General features: G+C 45.9%; 1 protein-coding gene across 1 annotated transcript; it reads right to left on the minus strand.

Annotated features, from left to right (window-relative positions):
- Nucleotides 1-10,837: 10,837 nt before the first annotated feature.
- Nucleotides 10,838-15,001, minus strand: RPS21 (ribosomal protein S21). The gene is made up of 6 exons (XM_086474652.1): nt 14,967-15,001; nt 14,652-14,745; nt 13,639-13,702; nt 11,795-11,866; nt 11,081-11,136; nt 10,838-10,900 (listed from the first exon to the last, which is right to left on the minus strand). The coding sequence occupies exons 2-6, from the start codon at nt 14,699-14,701 to the stop codon at nt 10,891-10,893; spliced, it is 252 nt and encodes an 83-aa protein (XP_086330778.1). The 5' UTR covers nt 14,702-14,745; nt 14,967-15,001; the 3' UTR covers nt 10,838-10,890.
- Between the last annotated feature and the right edge of the window lie 1,704 nt (nt 15,002-16,705).

Below are 16,705 nucleotides of genomic sequence, written 5' to 3' on the forward strand. Positions count from 1 at the left end.
CTGCTCTTTATCTAACTACCAAGACACTCTGTCTCTCTTCACATCTCACCTCTTGTTTCCCGTTATGGTCCATTTGCCTTTCCTTCTTGGCCGTGTGAGAGGGGTGGATCCAGCTGTAAACCATCTCATTCACCTAGTGCAATACGTTTCAAAACAGGGCAGGAAGAAACGCTGCCCACCGTACCGCCTCTTCCATCCCGTGCGACGCTGCATTGGGGTGGTTTTTAAAGCAAGATCACAGGCTCAGCATTTAGGTGAGCAGCTCGCTTTGGGACAGTAAGGAGAGCTTGCTGCCCAACCTGTATTCACCATTCACTAAACACAAAACATTTCCATCTGCTTTTTTCTTTTAATGACTTTTTACCATAGTTAAAAAAAAAAAAAAAAAAAAAGATAATTGTGTCACTGTTTTGTAATTTTATCAGTTTCTTCCCCTAGACGCTGCTCCCCAGAGCTGTTCTTTGGGAATGTCACTTTACTCCGTGTCACCCCTGGTGCCAGAGTTGTTACAGCTGCTATTCTACTTGGGCACAAACAGCCTATTTAGAAGTTACCTGGATATATAGAAGGACACAGCTTTTGTGACCCACGTTTCCTCACCACAGGAGTCAGGGAGGCAATACTATAACTTGTGAAGGTAGCCAAGATGCTGAACTTTTTGGCATGGCAGAAGAAACAACCTTCCCCTCTCCATACCCCCGCTTACAGTGCAGGCTGCCATTGAGATTTGACGCATCTGCTTGGTTGACAACGAGTCCCACAGGTTCATACCTCTCCACTTTGTGGGGTGAGTCCAGAGTCTTGTTTTACAGGTTCATCCAAAATGTCAGTTATTTCCATCATCCTGCTCTGGACAACTCATCCCAGCAGTGTATGACACAGTGTTTTCCTAAAAGAGTATTTTATGAGGTCACTTCATCATCCAGTCCTTGTTCTGTGAGGCCATTCAAAAGTCATGACAGTGGAGGCAAAACCCCCTTATGCTCTTTTTTGGCACATTGGAAACTACAGAAGCATTTGATGGAAGACACAAAATGTCACTGAAATAAACCCACAGATCTTTCCCTAATTGTGTTGCTAGAATAATGACTCCCTCTCAGTCCTAATAATTATTGCGGCACATGGCTGGCCACAATACAAGCACTTTTTTTTTTTCATGTAGCAGGAAGGAGCTGTTGAGAAATCTCAGAGCACATCAGAGTCAGCCTAACACTGTACTTGGGACCAACTACTTGCCTGGGATGCTCATCTTCTCACATCTACATCATTCTTTAATAAAAAAATCCGTAGTTTTCTGACACAAAGCTGTGGGGTTTTTTTCCAAACATTAAACATAAATTTTCTCCCAAAGGTCTGACACGTTTTTATTAAGCCATAGTACCTCAAAACAAATGCTTGAGGCAAAAACCAGAGTTAAGATTATCGTGGTGTGGTCTCATGTCCTCCTCAAGCAATCTTCATCTGCCAAGACACAGGGTAGCTCTGCAGCTGCAGTGATGACACCAAAAGGGTGACAGTGACACAGCGAAGGGGATGCTCTCCATGTGCTCATGCTTCAAGGAGCATGGGGGTAGTGGGTGCCTAATGACAAGTCTCAGTTGAGACACTGGCACTGTTTCTTAGTGGAGACTTTTCGTGTTCCAACAGACACTTCGGACTAGAAAATCAGATCCCAAAGTCAACATTTAAACAACCTCCGTACCTCTGGCATGGTGTTTTTGCCAATATATGTTGTGTTGCTCATTAGCGCATTTCCCAGCCACCCCAGTGACAGCCAAACAGTAGGTTGGCTCTGTTTATTGAAGCAGTAACACATTCTGCTCCTTCTCCCTAAGGCCACACAGATGCTCAGAAGGAGTACCCCCACGAACATTTTTCCAGGAAGCAGTGACTTTTGGGAACCTGAAAGACAGAATGGAAGTCGTTGATCAGAACAAGCAGCTGTAGATCCCTTGAGGCGACACACAATGCAGAACGGGATGCCGCCTGACACTCTGTTTAAATTGGGTGGATTTATGAGCTTCTCTGATAACAACTGTTATCTGGGCCAGAATCAGTTACCACCCCCTTTGCTGGAATTTCTCTTGGATTGTCTTGTTCCCAGCTCTGGAGAGCGTTTGGCGCAGCTTTGTCTTTTGCAAATTCATGAAGATGGGAATCTAAGTCTAATGGTACCCTGTGAATTTGCATTAAAGCCTCCATTGACCTCAGGGATCCAAGGAGACCTTACACCAGGCCAGAGCAACAGGAGCAAACGTGGCAGCTACAACCGTGTGCCTTGGAGTAGCAGCCAACTGCCCAATGATCCATCCTTTGTGCCAGTCACGACTCCCAGGTCCCAGCTACCGAGACAAGAAGTGTGTGACCGAAAACAGGCTCCCCACGAGCATTGCTTTTTGCATTTTGGAGTCTCCAAATACCAGAGGCATTATCTCAAGCTGCAGAGCGTTGTAAATCACAGTCACTCTTCCCAGCAGTCAACCTTGATATGACCCTCCCTCTCATTACCCACTCCCTAAAGGAAGGAAAAAAAAAACCACTCAAATGGTCCTACCCCCATAAATGGTACCAGATTCAAAAAGAGAAGAAAGAAACCTGGATTATTTTATTTGCATACGCAGAAAACTGGAGGTGCAAAACTTCCCTGCTGAGTAGAGGATAAAACCAGGGGTTAGAACAGTCCATTAGGACACTTGTCTCTGGCTCAGCTCTACTGAGTTTACTGCAAATCTTCTTTTAAGTATATATTCCTTGTATAATAGTTATTTAAAGGACCGTGCCACCTCATATTGCATTTTCTGAGCACTCCTCAAATCAATTCAAAGCTTCCTACCTTTTTCATCGCATTCATTTTAGAGACGGGTAAATTCTAGTATAGGATGCAGCAGTCGACAGGTCTCGCTCAGAACTAACGTCACTGTCAGAAGTAGAAACTAGGTCTCCTGAGCCTCGGCCCCAGTGCTCTAGTTTTTCTGAATGCCTGCGATGCACACTTCATGGGAAGCACGCCAGGAACAGCTCTCTGCTCAGCAGAAACAAACAGCACTTTTTTTTTTTTTTTCTTTCTTTTCCTTTTTAAAGGCACTGAAATCAATGAGGGTTGAGTAGCAGAACAGACACGAGCCACAAGATACACAATGAAGTGACATGGTTCGAGATTCTTACATAACCGCATGGAAAGCTGTTCTACACATATGTGTAGGAGACGTTCCTGAATATTTGAAGTTTTCAGGGAATTAAGACTTAAGGCAGTGAGTCAGCACTGGTTCCAACTGAGGCGAGGATTAGCTCTGCTGTCAGGATAGTCTCAAAACAACTTGAAAAAGAAAACCCACAGAGATATCGTGACAAACAACGCATTTTAGAAAACAAAAAATCTGCACCTGGGGCCTTAAGACCAAACCAGGTTTGATTCCAGCCGTTCGGTTGCCAAGATCAGAAGTGACTGCTGGCCGCAGTGTCACTGGCAGGCAGGTACACTGCCACCCACCTGTCCCACACCTGCAAAGCCTCCCGTTCCCCAGACAAGTGCAGCACTTGGAAGAGAAGGTCAGGAAAATGTTATAAAATTGCCTCCCTTTACCCTGAAAGGGTTCGTTCCTAACGTGGTCACGCTCGTATCGCTCGGCAAGAAGGTGACTGCTGAGACATCAGTTCTTCCCTCCGTGATGAAAAGACCCAAAGCTTGACACCATGATCTGCAGGGGGACGCAGGCTCTCCACAGGCAGTGCTGTGTCAAGATGTGTTGGGTTTCCAGAAATAGGAGCTCTGTGCTACAGTGATCAAGCTCCCTCTCAGGTAATATAGTTTGCAGCTTGAAAGCTGCTTCCTTAATCTGCCTTTTGTAGTTCATGTTTTAATCAGCACCATCTGGGATTAGCTTCCTTTTATTTACTTATTTTTGGGTACAGGCAGTCTTAGATCCTTTGATTTTTGGACAGCCTGACTGGAAACTCTTCCAAGTCTGAGATTACCAGCTAATGTACTGAGCTCCGGGATGATGGTTCCAGGCACTCGAGAGCAGACACAAGACAGCAGCAAAAGTGACCCGTCAGCAGACACTGAATTGAACCTCAGCGCTGACTTTTTAAGGTTGTTATTTCCTCAGCACAGCTGGCTTGTGGGCTGTACAGTCACCGATCCAGTTCGTGCGCTTGGCTGAGGGATCCGGCACAAATGACCCCATTTTCCCAAGAATGCAGAGGGAGTTTGCTGCGAGCATAGTTCTATTGGCCGGAACAGAAATCAGGCATGTAAATCCCTTTCTTTTAGCCTCAAACTAGTCAAAGGGAGAATTAAATCCCCAGCCCTTCTAGGCCTTGTAGAGGAAAGAAGTGAATGAACCAGGGACAAGCTGCAAGCAATGATCTCTGCCACCTCTCAGGTGCACTACCCAATTTATTTTGCAACGCTACTTTTATTCAGCCTCAGACGTTTGAAACGCGCTGCCTAGAGCACGAACTATCACATTTCCCAGCAAAATGAGCAACCCATATAGAGTTGTGCTAAACACTTCATGGAAATACTCTTTTATGAAATAAAACACACAGTATCTTCACATTTTTGCTCACCCTTACTTACCTGACAGGCACCGCAATTCATGAGGGTGGGTGACAGGTCGAGTAGCTTCGCATCAGGACGCCAGTGCATTGCCTTTTGGTACCCATCGACAGGTGGACCAAGGTGCTTCTCAGGACTCTGGTGGCCTATGAAAGCAGTGAAAAGATGATTGCATGTAGAGCTGGATAAGCAACAGCTTGATTTTAGTGTATGTGGTGCGTCCTAGTGCACAACTTACAATCAGCTCATCAAAACATGAAGCATGACTTTAACTTCCACCGTTGCAATAATCCCTAATGGACACCCAGCAAGCCTGGCCTCCCTGCACAAGGATCATCCTCCATCCTCTCAGAAGTACATCTGCCTGGGGTTAACAGGTACTACATGGACAGCTCTGGGGCTCCCAAGATCTGCATTTTAATCCCGGCGCTATCAGACGTCTGACGGACGCCCACACCTCACTTTTGGAGCGCCATCGCTTTCCCCGGTGCGAAACACAGATAAATACACGTATGTCCCCTAAAGCTGGTGGAGATCTGCCGCAGGAGGAGCGCGACACAAAACCGAGGCGTTGCCGAAGCCCATCGGCAGTTGTAGCACCAGAGGTTTTTATTTGAACTGCCTTTTGATCGGGATGGGAGTCGTGCCGGGTGCGGGTGCCCAGGCGCCTCGGTGAGGGGAGGCAGGGCAGCCCCATGCTGGAGGCAGCTGGTTCCTGGCTCCAGCCGCCCCACCACAGGGCACAGCGGAGCCCTCGGCGAGGCTGCGGAAACCTGTGTAAGAACTGGCAAAAATGGGTGAGATAAAAAAAAAATAAATATTAATTGCGACAGACAGCCCTGGGAGCACCGGGGCGAACGGGGAGCTCTGGGTGCCAGAGCGGGTGATCCCCTGAAGCGGAGCCTAGGAAAAGGGGGTGGTAGGGGTTTCTCACCATCCAACTCCATTTTAATAAGCAATAAATTAATTTTCCTGTTTTTCCCGTGATTGTAATTGCTAAGTGATCTCCCTGCCTTCACCCCAGGAGCTTTTCCATCTGATTTTCTGTCCTGTTGAGGAGGGGGAGCAAGGGAGCGGCTGGGCGGGCGCCTGGCAGCCGGCCACGGCCAACTCACCACAGGACTGCAAAAACCAGCTAACACTCTGCTCCCAAACTGAGGGTCCTGAATCCTCAGCCAGAGGCACATACCTGCTTTTTTTCACAGTCCCAATCCAGTAGAAAGAAACCACAGAACAGGATTTATTAACGGATTAAAGCTCAGGTACGTACGCTGCAGAATAATACACGTAGTTCAGCCTGGCCACATTTGTTCTACTCACTATCAGCCATTTGAGAACAGATGTTAAAATAATACCTTTTCACCATAATACATTAAAAAAAAAAAAATCCCACATTGACCTCATTAATTGTTCTTAATTCTTAAAATCTTAGTACCTGCAGTTCCTACTGAGGATTTAGTCAAGGAGAACTCCTGGCTAACGTTAAACAAAAGCGTATTTCCCAGCAGGAAAAAAATGCCTCATTAGTTTTCCATGTTTTTTCCATGGCTGATTAGTCCAACGTACATATGGGGAAGTTGCCTCCCCTGGGATGCCTCAACACAAATGGTCATCAAAGAATTAACTGAAATCAAAAAGCCCCTTAACCTGTTTGAAGTAATGTTTGCAGCAGAGGGGTTTTCATCTCTGTGTATCACTAGGAGTAACAGTAAGGGAACAAGTCAGGAGACGGGAATACTCAGCTCTCCCTGCCATCCAAGTGAAAACCAAAACCGCTGCCCAATCTAGCGTAGCAGCTTAGCTCTGTCCTCTAGGTAGGCTTTCAGCAGCCTCCAGCATCACCACGTGCTTTTGGAAAATCAGCTACGTTCCTCGCAAGCTGCCCCAGCTTCCTCGCTGGAGGGAGCACTGGTGAGGCAGCCCCTGCTCCGCACACTCCTCGGGAGCTTGAGCCAGGGAGCAGAGAGCAGCGGGGATGGGTATACGTGAAGATAAAAGGCACTTTTGGCCTTTTTTTATCGCTCTTCTGAGTCACAGCGCTCCTTTCTGCAGCGAAGCACAAGCGACGCCAGGGAAGCACGTTGCCTCTCGTCTTCTCCCAGCCTTGGCAGCGTTTTGCCTGTTCGGCACCTTGCAAGCAAGGGTGATGTTACCAAAGCTACTAATTCGGTGTCCCCAGCACCAGAAGATGCAGTGGCCTCCTAACCCCGGACCTCTGACCACAACACACTTACCTCTGAGATTGACTAAAGCAGCTTTTCAGCACCACGTAGCTCAATAAAACAACGTCAAGGCTTAAAAGAAAAATCGGTATTATGAGACATCTACAAGCTCCTACCAAAACCCCAGGTGGTTTAAGGAGCAGATAGGCTCTTGTCTGAGCAGCCAAGTTTTGGCCAGACACTAAAATAGCCCCGGTTAAATCAGATGTCTTTAGGATGCCACTGCCAAGTCCTCGTAAGTAACAGAAAAGAATTTCATGACTTGGTGCAATGTAACCATGTAAGGGCAACTCTGTCCATCTTGTACAGTACAAGTACAGTCCATTCCCTTTCATGGCTCTAGAAGATCTGAACTATTCCTGTCCCGGGAAAACAAAGAACATTTTGCATCACAATACTAGAAAATGCAACTCAAAACTGACTTTTAAAGGGACACGTGTCCTCCCTTGTTGGGATTCTGCAGAAATTTTGATAAGAACTCATGTGCTATGCGGTCTCACTGGTGAACTTCAGGAAGCCTTTAGCACAGCACTAATCCATTTCCAATTGAACTAGGTTGTAGGATATGACACCATAACATTTCATAAGCTTATTTTGACAAGAAATTAATGAAAATGCAATCTGTTTCAATTTTTTAATATTCTGAAAAAAAAACCCAAAACCTGGCCACAATCGGTATTACAAAGCAAAGACAGTTTTAAATTACAACATAATTCTTAAATACTTAATCATACAGAAGTGTATATTTGGTATAGCTGTATGCTAATGGACTTTTACTGTTTAAAAAGACATCTGAGAGACCTCAAGTTCATCTTGAGCTTTTAAGCTGTCAGTTCACTTCGCCTCATGGAGGAATTCCACTGAAATCCACACGGATGAACAGAGTCCCAGGGGATTAGAAGCACGTCAACAATATTTAAACTCTTTGGTAAACCAGGCATTTATCAGCAGTAAACAGTTGCTGGTTTTATTTAAAGTTCTACCCTAATGCCAAGGCAGAAGCAGCTAATTTAAGATATGTCAGAAAGAAACATCAAGTCCAATTAAAACTTATCTCCTGTTACTGTGTACAAAGGAAAGTAATGAGCGTTGGACATAAGCCAAGCTGAGATCTCTCCAGTTTGGAGACTGTATTTGTCTTTCCAGAAAGTGTTTTCAGAGATTTATCTGCTGGAAAAATGAATTATTTCCAGGAGAGTCACAACTGACAGTCCCCTCCCCCGGCTTTTTTTTTTTTCGTAATGCATCTTTCATGGTTGACTTAAATGTTAGAAGAAAATAGATCAAAAATAAAGTGTGTTTTTTTTTTTTTTTCTCCTGCTTGTGGTGTTTAAAAAGGTATTTCTCTTGTGTACTTTCTGCATTATTAAGTTCCACATGATTTTAACATGAAGCCTGGTTTTGGTCTTTTTCAGCTGACTTCCCCCTTCCTTGAAACATCCAGGAGTCTATCTTTTACAAGGTCTATCAGCTTGGAGGAGGACTAGTAAATTCAAACATTATCAGTGGGAAGACAGAATGTGCAACCAAAGATGTTTTAGTTTATAGCTACGCAAAAAAAAGGCTGACAGCCTGCCAATTTTGCTTTTCTCTGCTGAAATTGCTTCTGAAACAAAGGTTTAATTACGTGCTTCGTTACATCCATGCAGTGGGGCTTACACCTGAAATCCTAACTCCCTTCATGATTTGAAAAAAGCCTGATCCAGACTAGAAAAACCGCACCACGCTGCAACTACACATTACCACGGCCTGATTTGCCATGCCTTGGTTCCACAGACGTTCGTGGTGTCAAACAGGATCTTCCAAAGAAATATGCTGCATTCTGACATGTCTGAGGAGTAAGAAAAATACGGATAAGGAGAAAGATATTACATTTGGGTAGCTCAGCCACCCTCCTCCTTGGTTCAGAGGCGATAGCATCCCTACTCCAGGCTCTCCTCAGAGGAGGCCTAAGTTTCCCGCACCCACGTGCATCCACAGCAGCTCGCAGACACGTCAGAAATAAGCCACACGGTAACCAGCTCTGCACGGAGACCGTTACAGCGCGGACAGGGAAGCATCGCCAGTTTCCATCCCTGGAGAAAACTCTGGGGGCCTACGCAGAGACCCGAGGAAGGACGACTGCAAAGATGCCCTCGGGGTGATCGCGCAGGAGCGCACACGGTACAATCTGGAGGTAACCTCCCGCGGCAGTTCTTGAGAAGGCACAGAACACAGATCTGAAGGACAGCCTGTCTGTAGCTGGAGATAGTACAAACTTGGTAAAATGCAGCCGACGAGGGAAATATTCAGTACCAGTCACGTCACACCAGCGTACTTTAAAACTGCCTAAACCACACATGATGTTCTGCTTACGTGATACGCACCAACCGACAAATAAACCCGCTGTGTGCAAATAAAAGCTACCAACACAACAGCAGCACCTGGAAGCAAGGATACAGCCTTCCCTCCCCCAAAACACAAATCTGAGGGACATTGTACCACCAGCATTTAAGTCCTTGTGGAATTACAGCCCAAGTACATCAGAAATCTCTTTTCCCAACAGCAGTGCCAACTATCTTCACTAGACGCCTTAAGACACCGAAGGACAGTGTCTGCCCTTCTCTGAACACCCTTCCCCTTTCTCATCCCCCTGTCTCCGCGCCAGCCGTCACCTCGCTTCGCCCTTCCTGCAATGGTTTGTCTCTGCAAAGATTGTGGAGAGCTTTTGCCATCTAATGCCGGGCTTTGCGCTGTCAAGGCACGACAAAGCCGTAACACGGCCAAAAGCACTGCGGCCCACGGGAACGACACGGGGGATCCCTGAGGCTCATCAACACAGCTCTGGCACCTCCAGCACAGCGCTTTCCAAACGCAGAACCAAAGCCCAATGTGAAGAGATTGAAGGAAAAAAAAACCCCAAACCAACGCATTTTTGGCATGTTTTGGCGCACACGGCAGAAGCAAGTTCGGAGGCGTCAGCATACAGTACTGCAAGGTCAGGGTGACTAGATTTTTTTTTTAAAACACCTCAGTTTAAAAGCACATCCACGATCTCAACCCTGCAGAAAACCCAACTTTACTTCTAATCCAGCGCCTGAAGTTAACGCCAGACGGTCACTCGGCAAAGGTGGTGGTTCGAGCATCAGCGGAGTCGGAGCCAGCAGGATTTTCCTTCCACAGCAACTGCCTCAGCAGCTTTACATTCCCAGAAACCCAACCAGTTCATATTAAACACCTGACGTACAAGGGGCAAAACCTTGAAGCAACGCTTTCACACCTCGTTGTAACAACTCGTGTCAGGCCACAAGCGCAAAGCAATGGGAATCGGCCGGAGACAGGGAGCTGACAGACGGCAGAGGCGATGCCAGCAGATGCAGTATCACTGCAACAGCTTGCACCCTCCCTCGGTTCTGCCACTAAGACAGCTAAAAAAAAATAACCCATCTGCAGGTAAAAAGTCTATCGAGCCATTAAAGGGTCACTAAGGAATTTATTAAAATATTGCCAAATATTCAGAATTATTTCTCCTTATTTCCCTGCTTTTCAACATCAACATCTTCTATAAGAGTAAAAAGGCAAAACTTTAAGAGTCTCTCTCACACAGCAATCAACCTGCTAGCAGGCCAAGAAGTAGTTCTGGTAAGACAGTTTTCCATGAATTCTAGCTTTAATAATTTGCTTAAAGAATGTGTCAAAGGCAGAACAAATATTGTGAGCCTCTATCAGCAGAGAAAACACTGAACTTTGATATCAAACCAACAGAACTCCCTTTGTTTTTCCACTGAAAAAGCAGCAAGCTGAATTGGATCGCTACATTGCGAAATGTTCCACTACAGACCAAAAAGGGAGTTGAGCCACAACTGCAAAACATCTTAAATCTGGAAAAGAAAGACGATAGCGAAGGGGAAATTCTTGATTTTCAACTCTGGCACTGCTTTACAAGCTGTTTTGTTTTAAGAATTCTTAACCAGAATCTGTGTATCTTTTGAGGACACCCATTTCTAAGTCTTTTAAGACTAGCTATAATAAATCCACCGATGTTTATGACTTGAACAAAGGACACAGCACAATATAGGTTCGAACTGTTTATTTTACATCAGCCTTTGCATACCAGAGGTTCTTCAGTCAGAAGTTCCTAGAAGAAAGTGAAACAAACATTGTTACAAACCAGTTTGCTCCAACAGCTCAAGTAAATACTTCTGACCAACTATGTAATCACCCTATAAATACAGTGCATGTATTTTCATCCTAAAAGCTGGATTGGCGTATGGAAGCTACCCCTGCAAGAGTGAAAGGATAAGATAAACATACGCACTTGGAAACAATTCCATCATTTTTTGCCAGACGCAGGATGGAGTCATCGGATTCACCCTTTGGAGAAAAAAAAATAAATTATTCTGAAGCCACCAAGTAGTTGCTTTTACACATCAAGAAGAGAGGCAGCTGCAACGTCTAATGCTGGCAGTGAAAGGCACGCCGCCTTCACAGATCACGACATTTTATAGGCACAGATCAGCGTTTTCAAAACAAGCTGTTAAATTCTTTGTCATCCTTTAGGGCAAGAAATAGTTTTAACTTGAGAAAATATAGATGTACATTAACAAGACGCATTTCTGGGTAAGCAGATTTCTGGTGAACTCTGGGAAGCTTCACATCATGTTGAACCAATCTAAGTCGTGGCACTATCGCCTCTAATGATTATAAACAACAGACAAAAGCCAGCTACTAGCAGCTTGCTACATTCTTAAAAGAAAAAATCAATCACTTGCATCCTTCTGATTTTTAGAAAACGTACACATACATAATAATGCAAACCAAAGGATTGAGGGGAAAAAAAAAACCAGAAGAAACAGATTCTTGCAAGTGAGTTTGTTCATGTCTTCACTGTGTCTTCACTGCCCCCCAAAAAGCTCTTCCTCTAGAAGGTGCTGAAGGCACACTGCGTTTTCAGGGCCAAATCCAACTCTCCCCACCTCCTCAGCAACACAAAAGGAAGCACAACTGTTTTGTAGCTCAGGAACTTACTCACCATTCTACGAATGGCTCCACAAATGGCGTAAGTTTTGAACTGGCCGTTTACTCTGCCCGTTACCTTGTCAACCTGCAAGTACATGCACGTCACTCCACGTGGATTCTTAGAAAATTTTATGCTCTTACATCACACTTGCCAAGCAAAGATGAACACTGTTAAATACTGCAAATATCATTCTGCAAACTACAGAAGCCCAAGGCACTGACGTTAGAAAGACAACTAGAGTGCCTTTTCACAGCAAATTTAGAGCTAATTACGTAGCACTGCTGTAAGATCACACCGTGTAACAAGAACCCCACACCAAACGGTAGCTAGAAGAAGAAAACACTTGAGTTCAGAAAAAATGGAAAAGTTCAATGATGTGACATTTACTTGTGGATTTTACTGCCCTTGCTGTTTTTCTTTCCTATTTCTTTCAACGAAAGTCAGTATTATGGAAAATTGAAGTGAACGGGGGGGAAGGGGACACCCTGGTCACACAGGTAGAAAATGCTCACGTTGAGAGACACAAATTGTCTGACTTCCTCCAGCTGCTGAGAAATTTAACAGGAAAAAGACTAAACAATATAAATCCTGAAATTAAACAGCGTAGCAAACCACGAGAGTTTGTTTTCACGTTCTGCTAATCTCTGATCCTTTGAAAACAAGAAATAGGGATCACTGATGGAATGAAACGTGGTGAACAAGAGAAGTATTTGCCTCAACATTTACAGGAAATCACAAACAGACCATTTAAAAAAATGATTTCTTTAGTCAGGCAGGTAACACAAGAGACTCAATAGTTTAAAAATTAATGGAATGTAGTCGTGTGGTCTCCCACTCAAGAAGAAATAAACCAAGCTATATAGCTCATAAGCTGCAGGAACGCTGTGACCCCAGAATTCCTGCAAGGTGAACACCAAAAAACAAATGGGGAAAAAAAGCGTGCTGAAAGGAGTTTACTGGGCCCAGTGCCTTCACTGGGATCCTGCAGGAGACAAGGTCTACTGGGTTTTTCTCAGCACGTATGTTAAGTTTGCAGGGATTCACAATAATGCTGCCTTGAGAACACGACATCAAACTGAGACAGGAACAAATTCCTTATGTTACAGAAAGAAAACGAAATGTACAATAACACCAAGTCAATACAAGTAACCAGCATGCCTCAGGAAAAATCCGAAGCGTGTAATACCCCAAGCACCGAATGAAATGATGATGCTGCACACAAAACACACGAGCAATCTCACTTGTCACCCACCAAGAGCAGCAGTGCCAAGTGTTAAACGAAACGATTCGAGCAAAAGACGGAAGTTGGCATTTTAGTTAAGCAAAGTAGAACAGAAACAGAGTTCTTTCTGCTCTAGAAACTGTATCTTTCTTCCAGTTTGGAGAAACTATAAAGAGCACAGAGAAGGTCAACAAGAATAAAAAATTAACACCCAGGGTGCACGAGGACAGCCTGAAGAACAGCGCTTTCTTACAGAGAGGTGAAGGTAGAAGGGATAAGAATCTCCCAGAAACAAACATTTCTTCTTCCTTCCTTCGGAAGAAGGAACTCCCTAATTTATAACTCTTTATAAGCATCTAGACTTAGGAAGCTGTGTTTAGTCAAACAGTTAAACACTGGACCAGACTGCACAGAGCTTTGTGAATCTCCCTCTAAGGAGTATTTCCAGCAGGCTGAAAAACAACCACGGGTGACACAGCAATATACTTGTGTGTTTGAAAGCCCTCAAGCTATATACTTCCACGGTCTCTAGTGAACTATTTGGAGATGCATGAGAAGGTGTTATATTTCTTAACTTCCATCAAAAGTTCAGAGGTAGAGCTCGCTCATCACATACTCCTGTTATGAAACTTACCTCAGAAATATTTATCTGAATAGAAGCATGATCCTTAGCACCAATTATTCGGTTGCTGGCAGAGCTAAGGAATAAAATACAAGATATATTTAAACAAAAGGAAACAGACAGTGACTATGAAACAAAAAAACCTATTCAAGCCAAATCTACCTGCACATTAAAGCTGCACAAGAAGTTTAGACAGTAACAGTTTAAGCTTTCAGTGCTCAGAAAATTAAAATGCCATTTTAAGAACATTTAAAGGAGACCTGCACTTGATAGCATCGTGCCAAGTTGCCAGCTATCCCTTCACTTTGGTTTTCACACGCCCAGTGCACACAGCAGCACAGGACCTCAAGAGTCACAGAATATCAAGTTTTTCTTTTCTAAAGCACAAAAAATACAGCAGTCAAGGTCATTCATGAGAATGCAGTTTCTATGCCTTTTTCATTCGAAGCCATCACAGCTGTCAAGACACTTGGGCTGCAAACATTGAGAAATCATAGGCTGTAAAAAACCATTTGACTTAAACCTAATTAAAGACATTCAAAAGGTTTATTTTTTAGTGTTTTTTTTTTTTTAATATGCACATTTACAAAAAGCTTCTCACCGTCCATTTACCATGACCTCAAAACTGTCCCTCAGTCGTGCTCTCAAGGCAACAAGCGATTACTGAACAGGTCCACTGTGAGAGCCGGGGCACAGGAACACTACCACGCTAAAAACACGCACGTTTACTTCTGAAACGAGCCACACATGAGCTGCCGCTGCCAGGCTGCCAGCTGCACAACAGCACCACAGCCTTCTCCTCAACTTTAGCCTTTGCTTCACCGATTTTACATATGGTATTTAAAAACTGATAAACAGATAAGAAGCACTTTTTTTTTTCCCCCCACCGATATTCGCTGCTACCAAACCCTCCTGCTTTTGCTAGGCTGTACAGGCCTCTGGTTCGGTTCACCGCCAAGCGCGCGGCTCCGCGGGGTCCCCCCGTCGCAGACTCCCCGCCCCCGCCGCTGCAGGGAACCGCTCACCATTTCCGAGGGACGTAGAGGTCCACGAACTCTCCGGCGTCGTTCTGCATCTCGTCCGGGTTGCCGCTGAGGCCCAGGCACCGAGCGGGAACACCTAGAAACAACCCGGCAGGCCTCAGCGCGGGCCGGCCCCGCAAGGCCTGGCCTTGCGCGCAGCCCTGCCGCCCGCCCGGCCTGCAGCCCGCCGCCCCGTCCCCCCTGAGGCGTCCGCCCCCCGCGCCCCCCGCCGCCCTCAGGGCCCCGCCGGCCCCCGCGCCGCCAGCTGGGCCGCCCCGGCCGTTCCCCTCCGGAGCGGCGCCGCCATCGCGCTCCTACCTCGCGTGCGCCGCGGCGGAAAGGAAGGCAAGGCAGCGGAAGCGGAAATACGCCAGCGCGCGCGGAACGCTTCCGGCGTGGCGGTATGGCGTCACCAGCGCGGCCCTTAAACCTCCGTTAAAGGGTCGCGATGGCGGCGCTGACCGCCCCCCCCCCCCCCCCCCCCCCCTTCCCTCCCGTGAGGCGGGAAGGGCCATAGTCCCGTCGGCTGCAGGGGGAACCGCGGGGCGCGGTGCCGTGCCCCCTCCGTCCGTGTCCCGTCCCCCCCCCGGGGCTGCCGTGGGCGGAGCCAGCGCGATGGCGCCAAGAGCCTGAGGGGAAGCGGCCGCCCCCGGAGCGGGCGGGAAGAGCCCTGAGGGAAAGCGAGAGACCTTTCCCTGAGGGAAAGCGAAAGACGATTCGGAAACGAGGCGTTTGGTTACAAAACACGTACCAAAACAGTTTTTATTATTCACAGCATCTTAATTGCACAAGTTCAAGGCGATTTAAAAAAAAAATAAATGGAACAAGCTACAACTGAAGACTTTTAAATAATGGAGTAAGACAGAAACAGAACAGTTACATGAAGATGGACAGCCTCTGACCAAGAGAGCTCTCCCTGCCGGGTCAGCCCAGCAGCACCTTGGCACGGCCCCAGCGCTCCCTCGGCCGAAACCTGCGTCTCTCCCAAGCCAGAGGAGTTGGGCTGCGAAGGGGTAAAGGCGGCAGCTCCGTGTATTACTTTGGGTCCCACTTTCCCTTTATTAATGGATAACGTAGTAATAGTCCTTTGCCACATGGTGGCAGCTTTTAGGTGAAAAAGAGAAATATTCCCACGCAGGACTGCAAGCTACACCCTAGAAACAGAAAAATCAACACACACACGCGCGGGTTCCCGTATCTCCACAGAAGGGCTGTTTCTGCACCGATACCAGCCCCACCAGCCCCAAACCCCCACGCTACCAGGGGCATCAGCACAGCCTTTGCTCCACAGCGGCGTTTTTGGCCTGTGCTCCACACAGCTCTGGAGCTCAAGACACTGAGTGTGCCCAAGTTTAGAGTAGCCTTTAGACAACATTCAGCGTTCTGTAATTTAATGCTCCCTTATCTTAATTTGTTCTTCTGAAAGGGAAAACAAAAGCTTGCCGGTTTGTGACGTGAAACCGTAAATTCTGGGAGTAACTACAGCCCAAATGCCCACTGCAACTAGACAAACTTCCACTGAATAGAGACTGCAAAGTGTCACAAGCCAAAGTGCAGGTTTTTCTTCCTTCTTAGATGGTGAGAAAGGAAAGCTAATTATATTACAGAAAACTCTTTAAACACTAAACAAAGAAGTTCCAGAGAAAGACATTTTCTGATTTCATTCGTAGTAACCCAAGTGTTTTACTAGTTCTGGACATACCATGTGAGAAGTCTCTTTGCTTAGTTCTACCTGTCCCATCCCCTCCCCTAAAGACTTGAGGACCACTTCGGTTGTCTTCACCACTGTTTGCTAATCCGAGGGCTCGTTATACATCAGATGTTTAGTACATCACTATTTCTTGCATGCAAGACAGTTATATTCAGTAGAAAGTTTAACTAGTAGGCAATTTTTTAAACCTTTTGGAAGAAAACTGGCAAGCTTATTGTCTAACTTATTAGCTACCATCTCACTTACGGAGACTGGAAACTCTGTGTTAGAGAGAAATCACAAGCATATTAAGTTTTTACACAAGTAACTTGAAGCTACATACAGCTGAACACAGTTACAAAAAGAA

Source organism: Leptosomus discolor, chromosome 17, assembly GCF_034619465.1.
Source record: "Leptosomus discolor isolate bLepDis1 chromosome 17, bLepDis1.hap2, whole genome shotgun sequence".
NCBI lineage: Eukaryota > Metazoa > Chordata > Aves > Leptosomiformes > Leptosomidae > Leptosomus > Leptosomus discolor.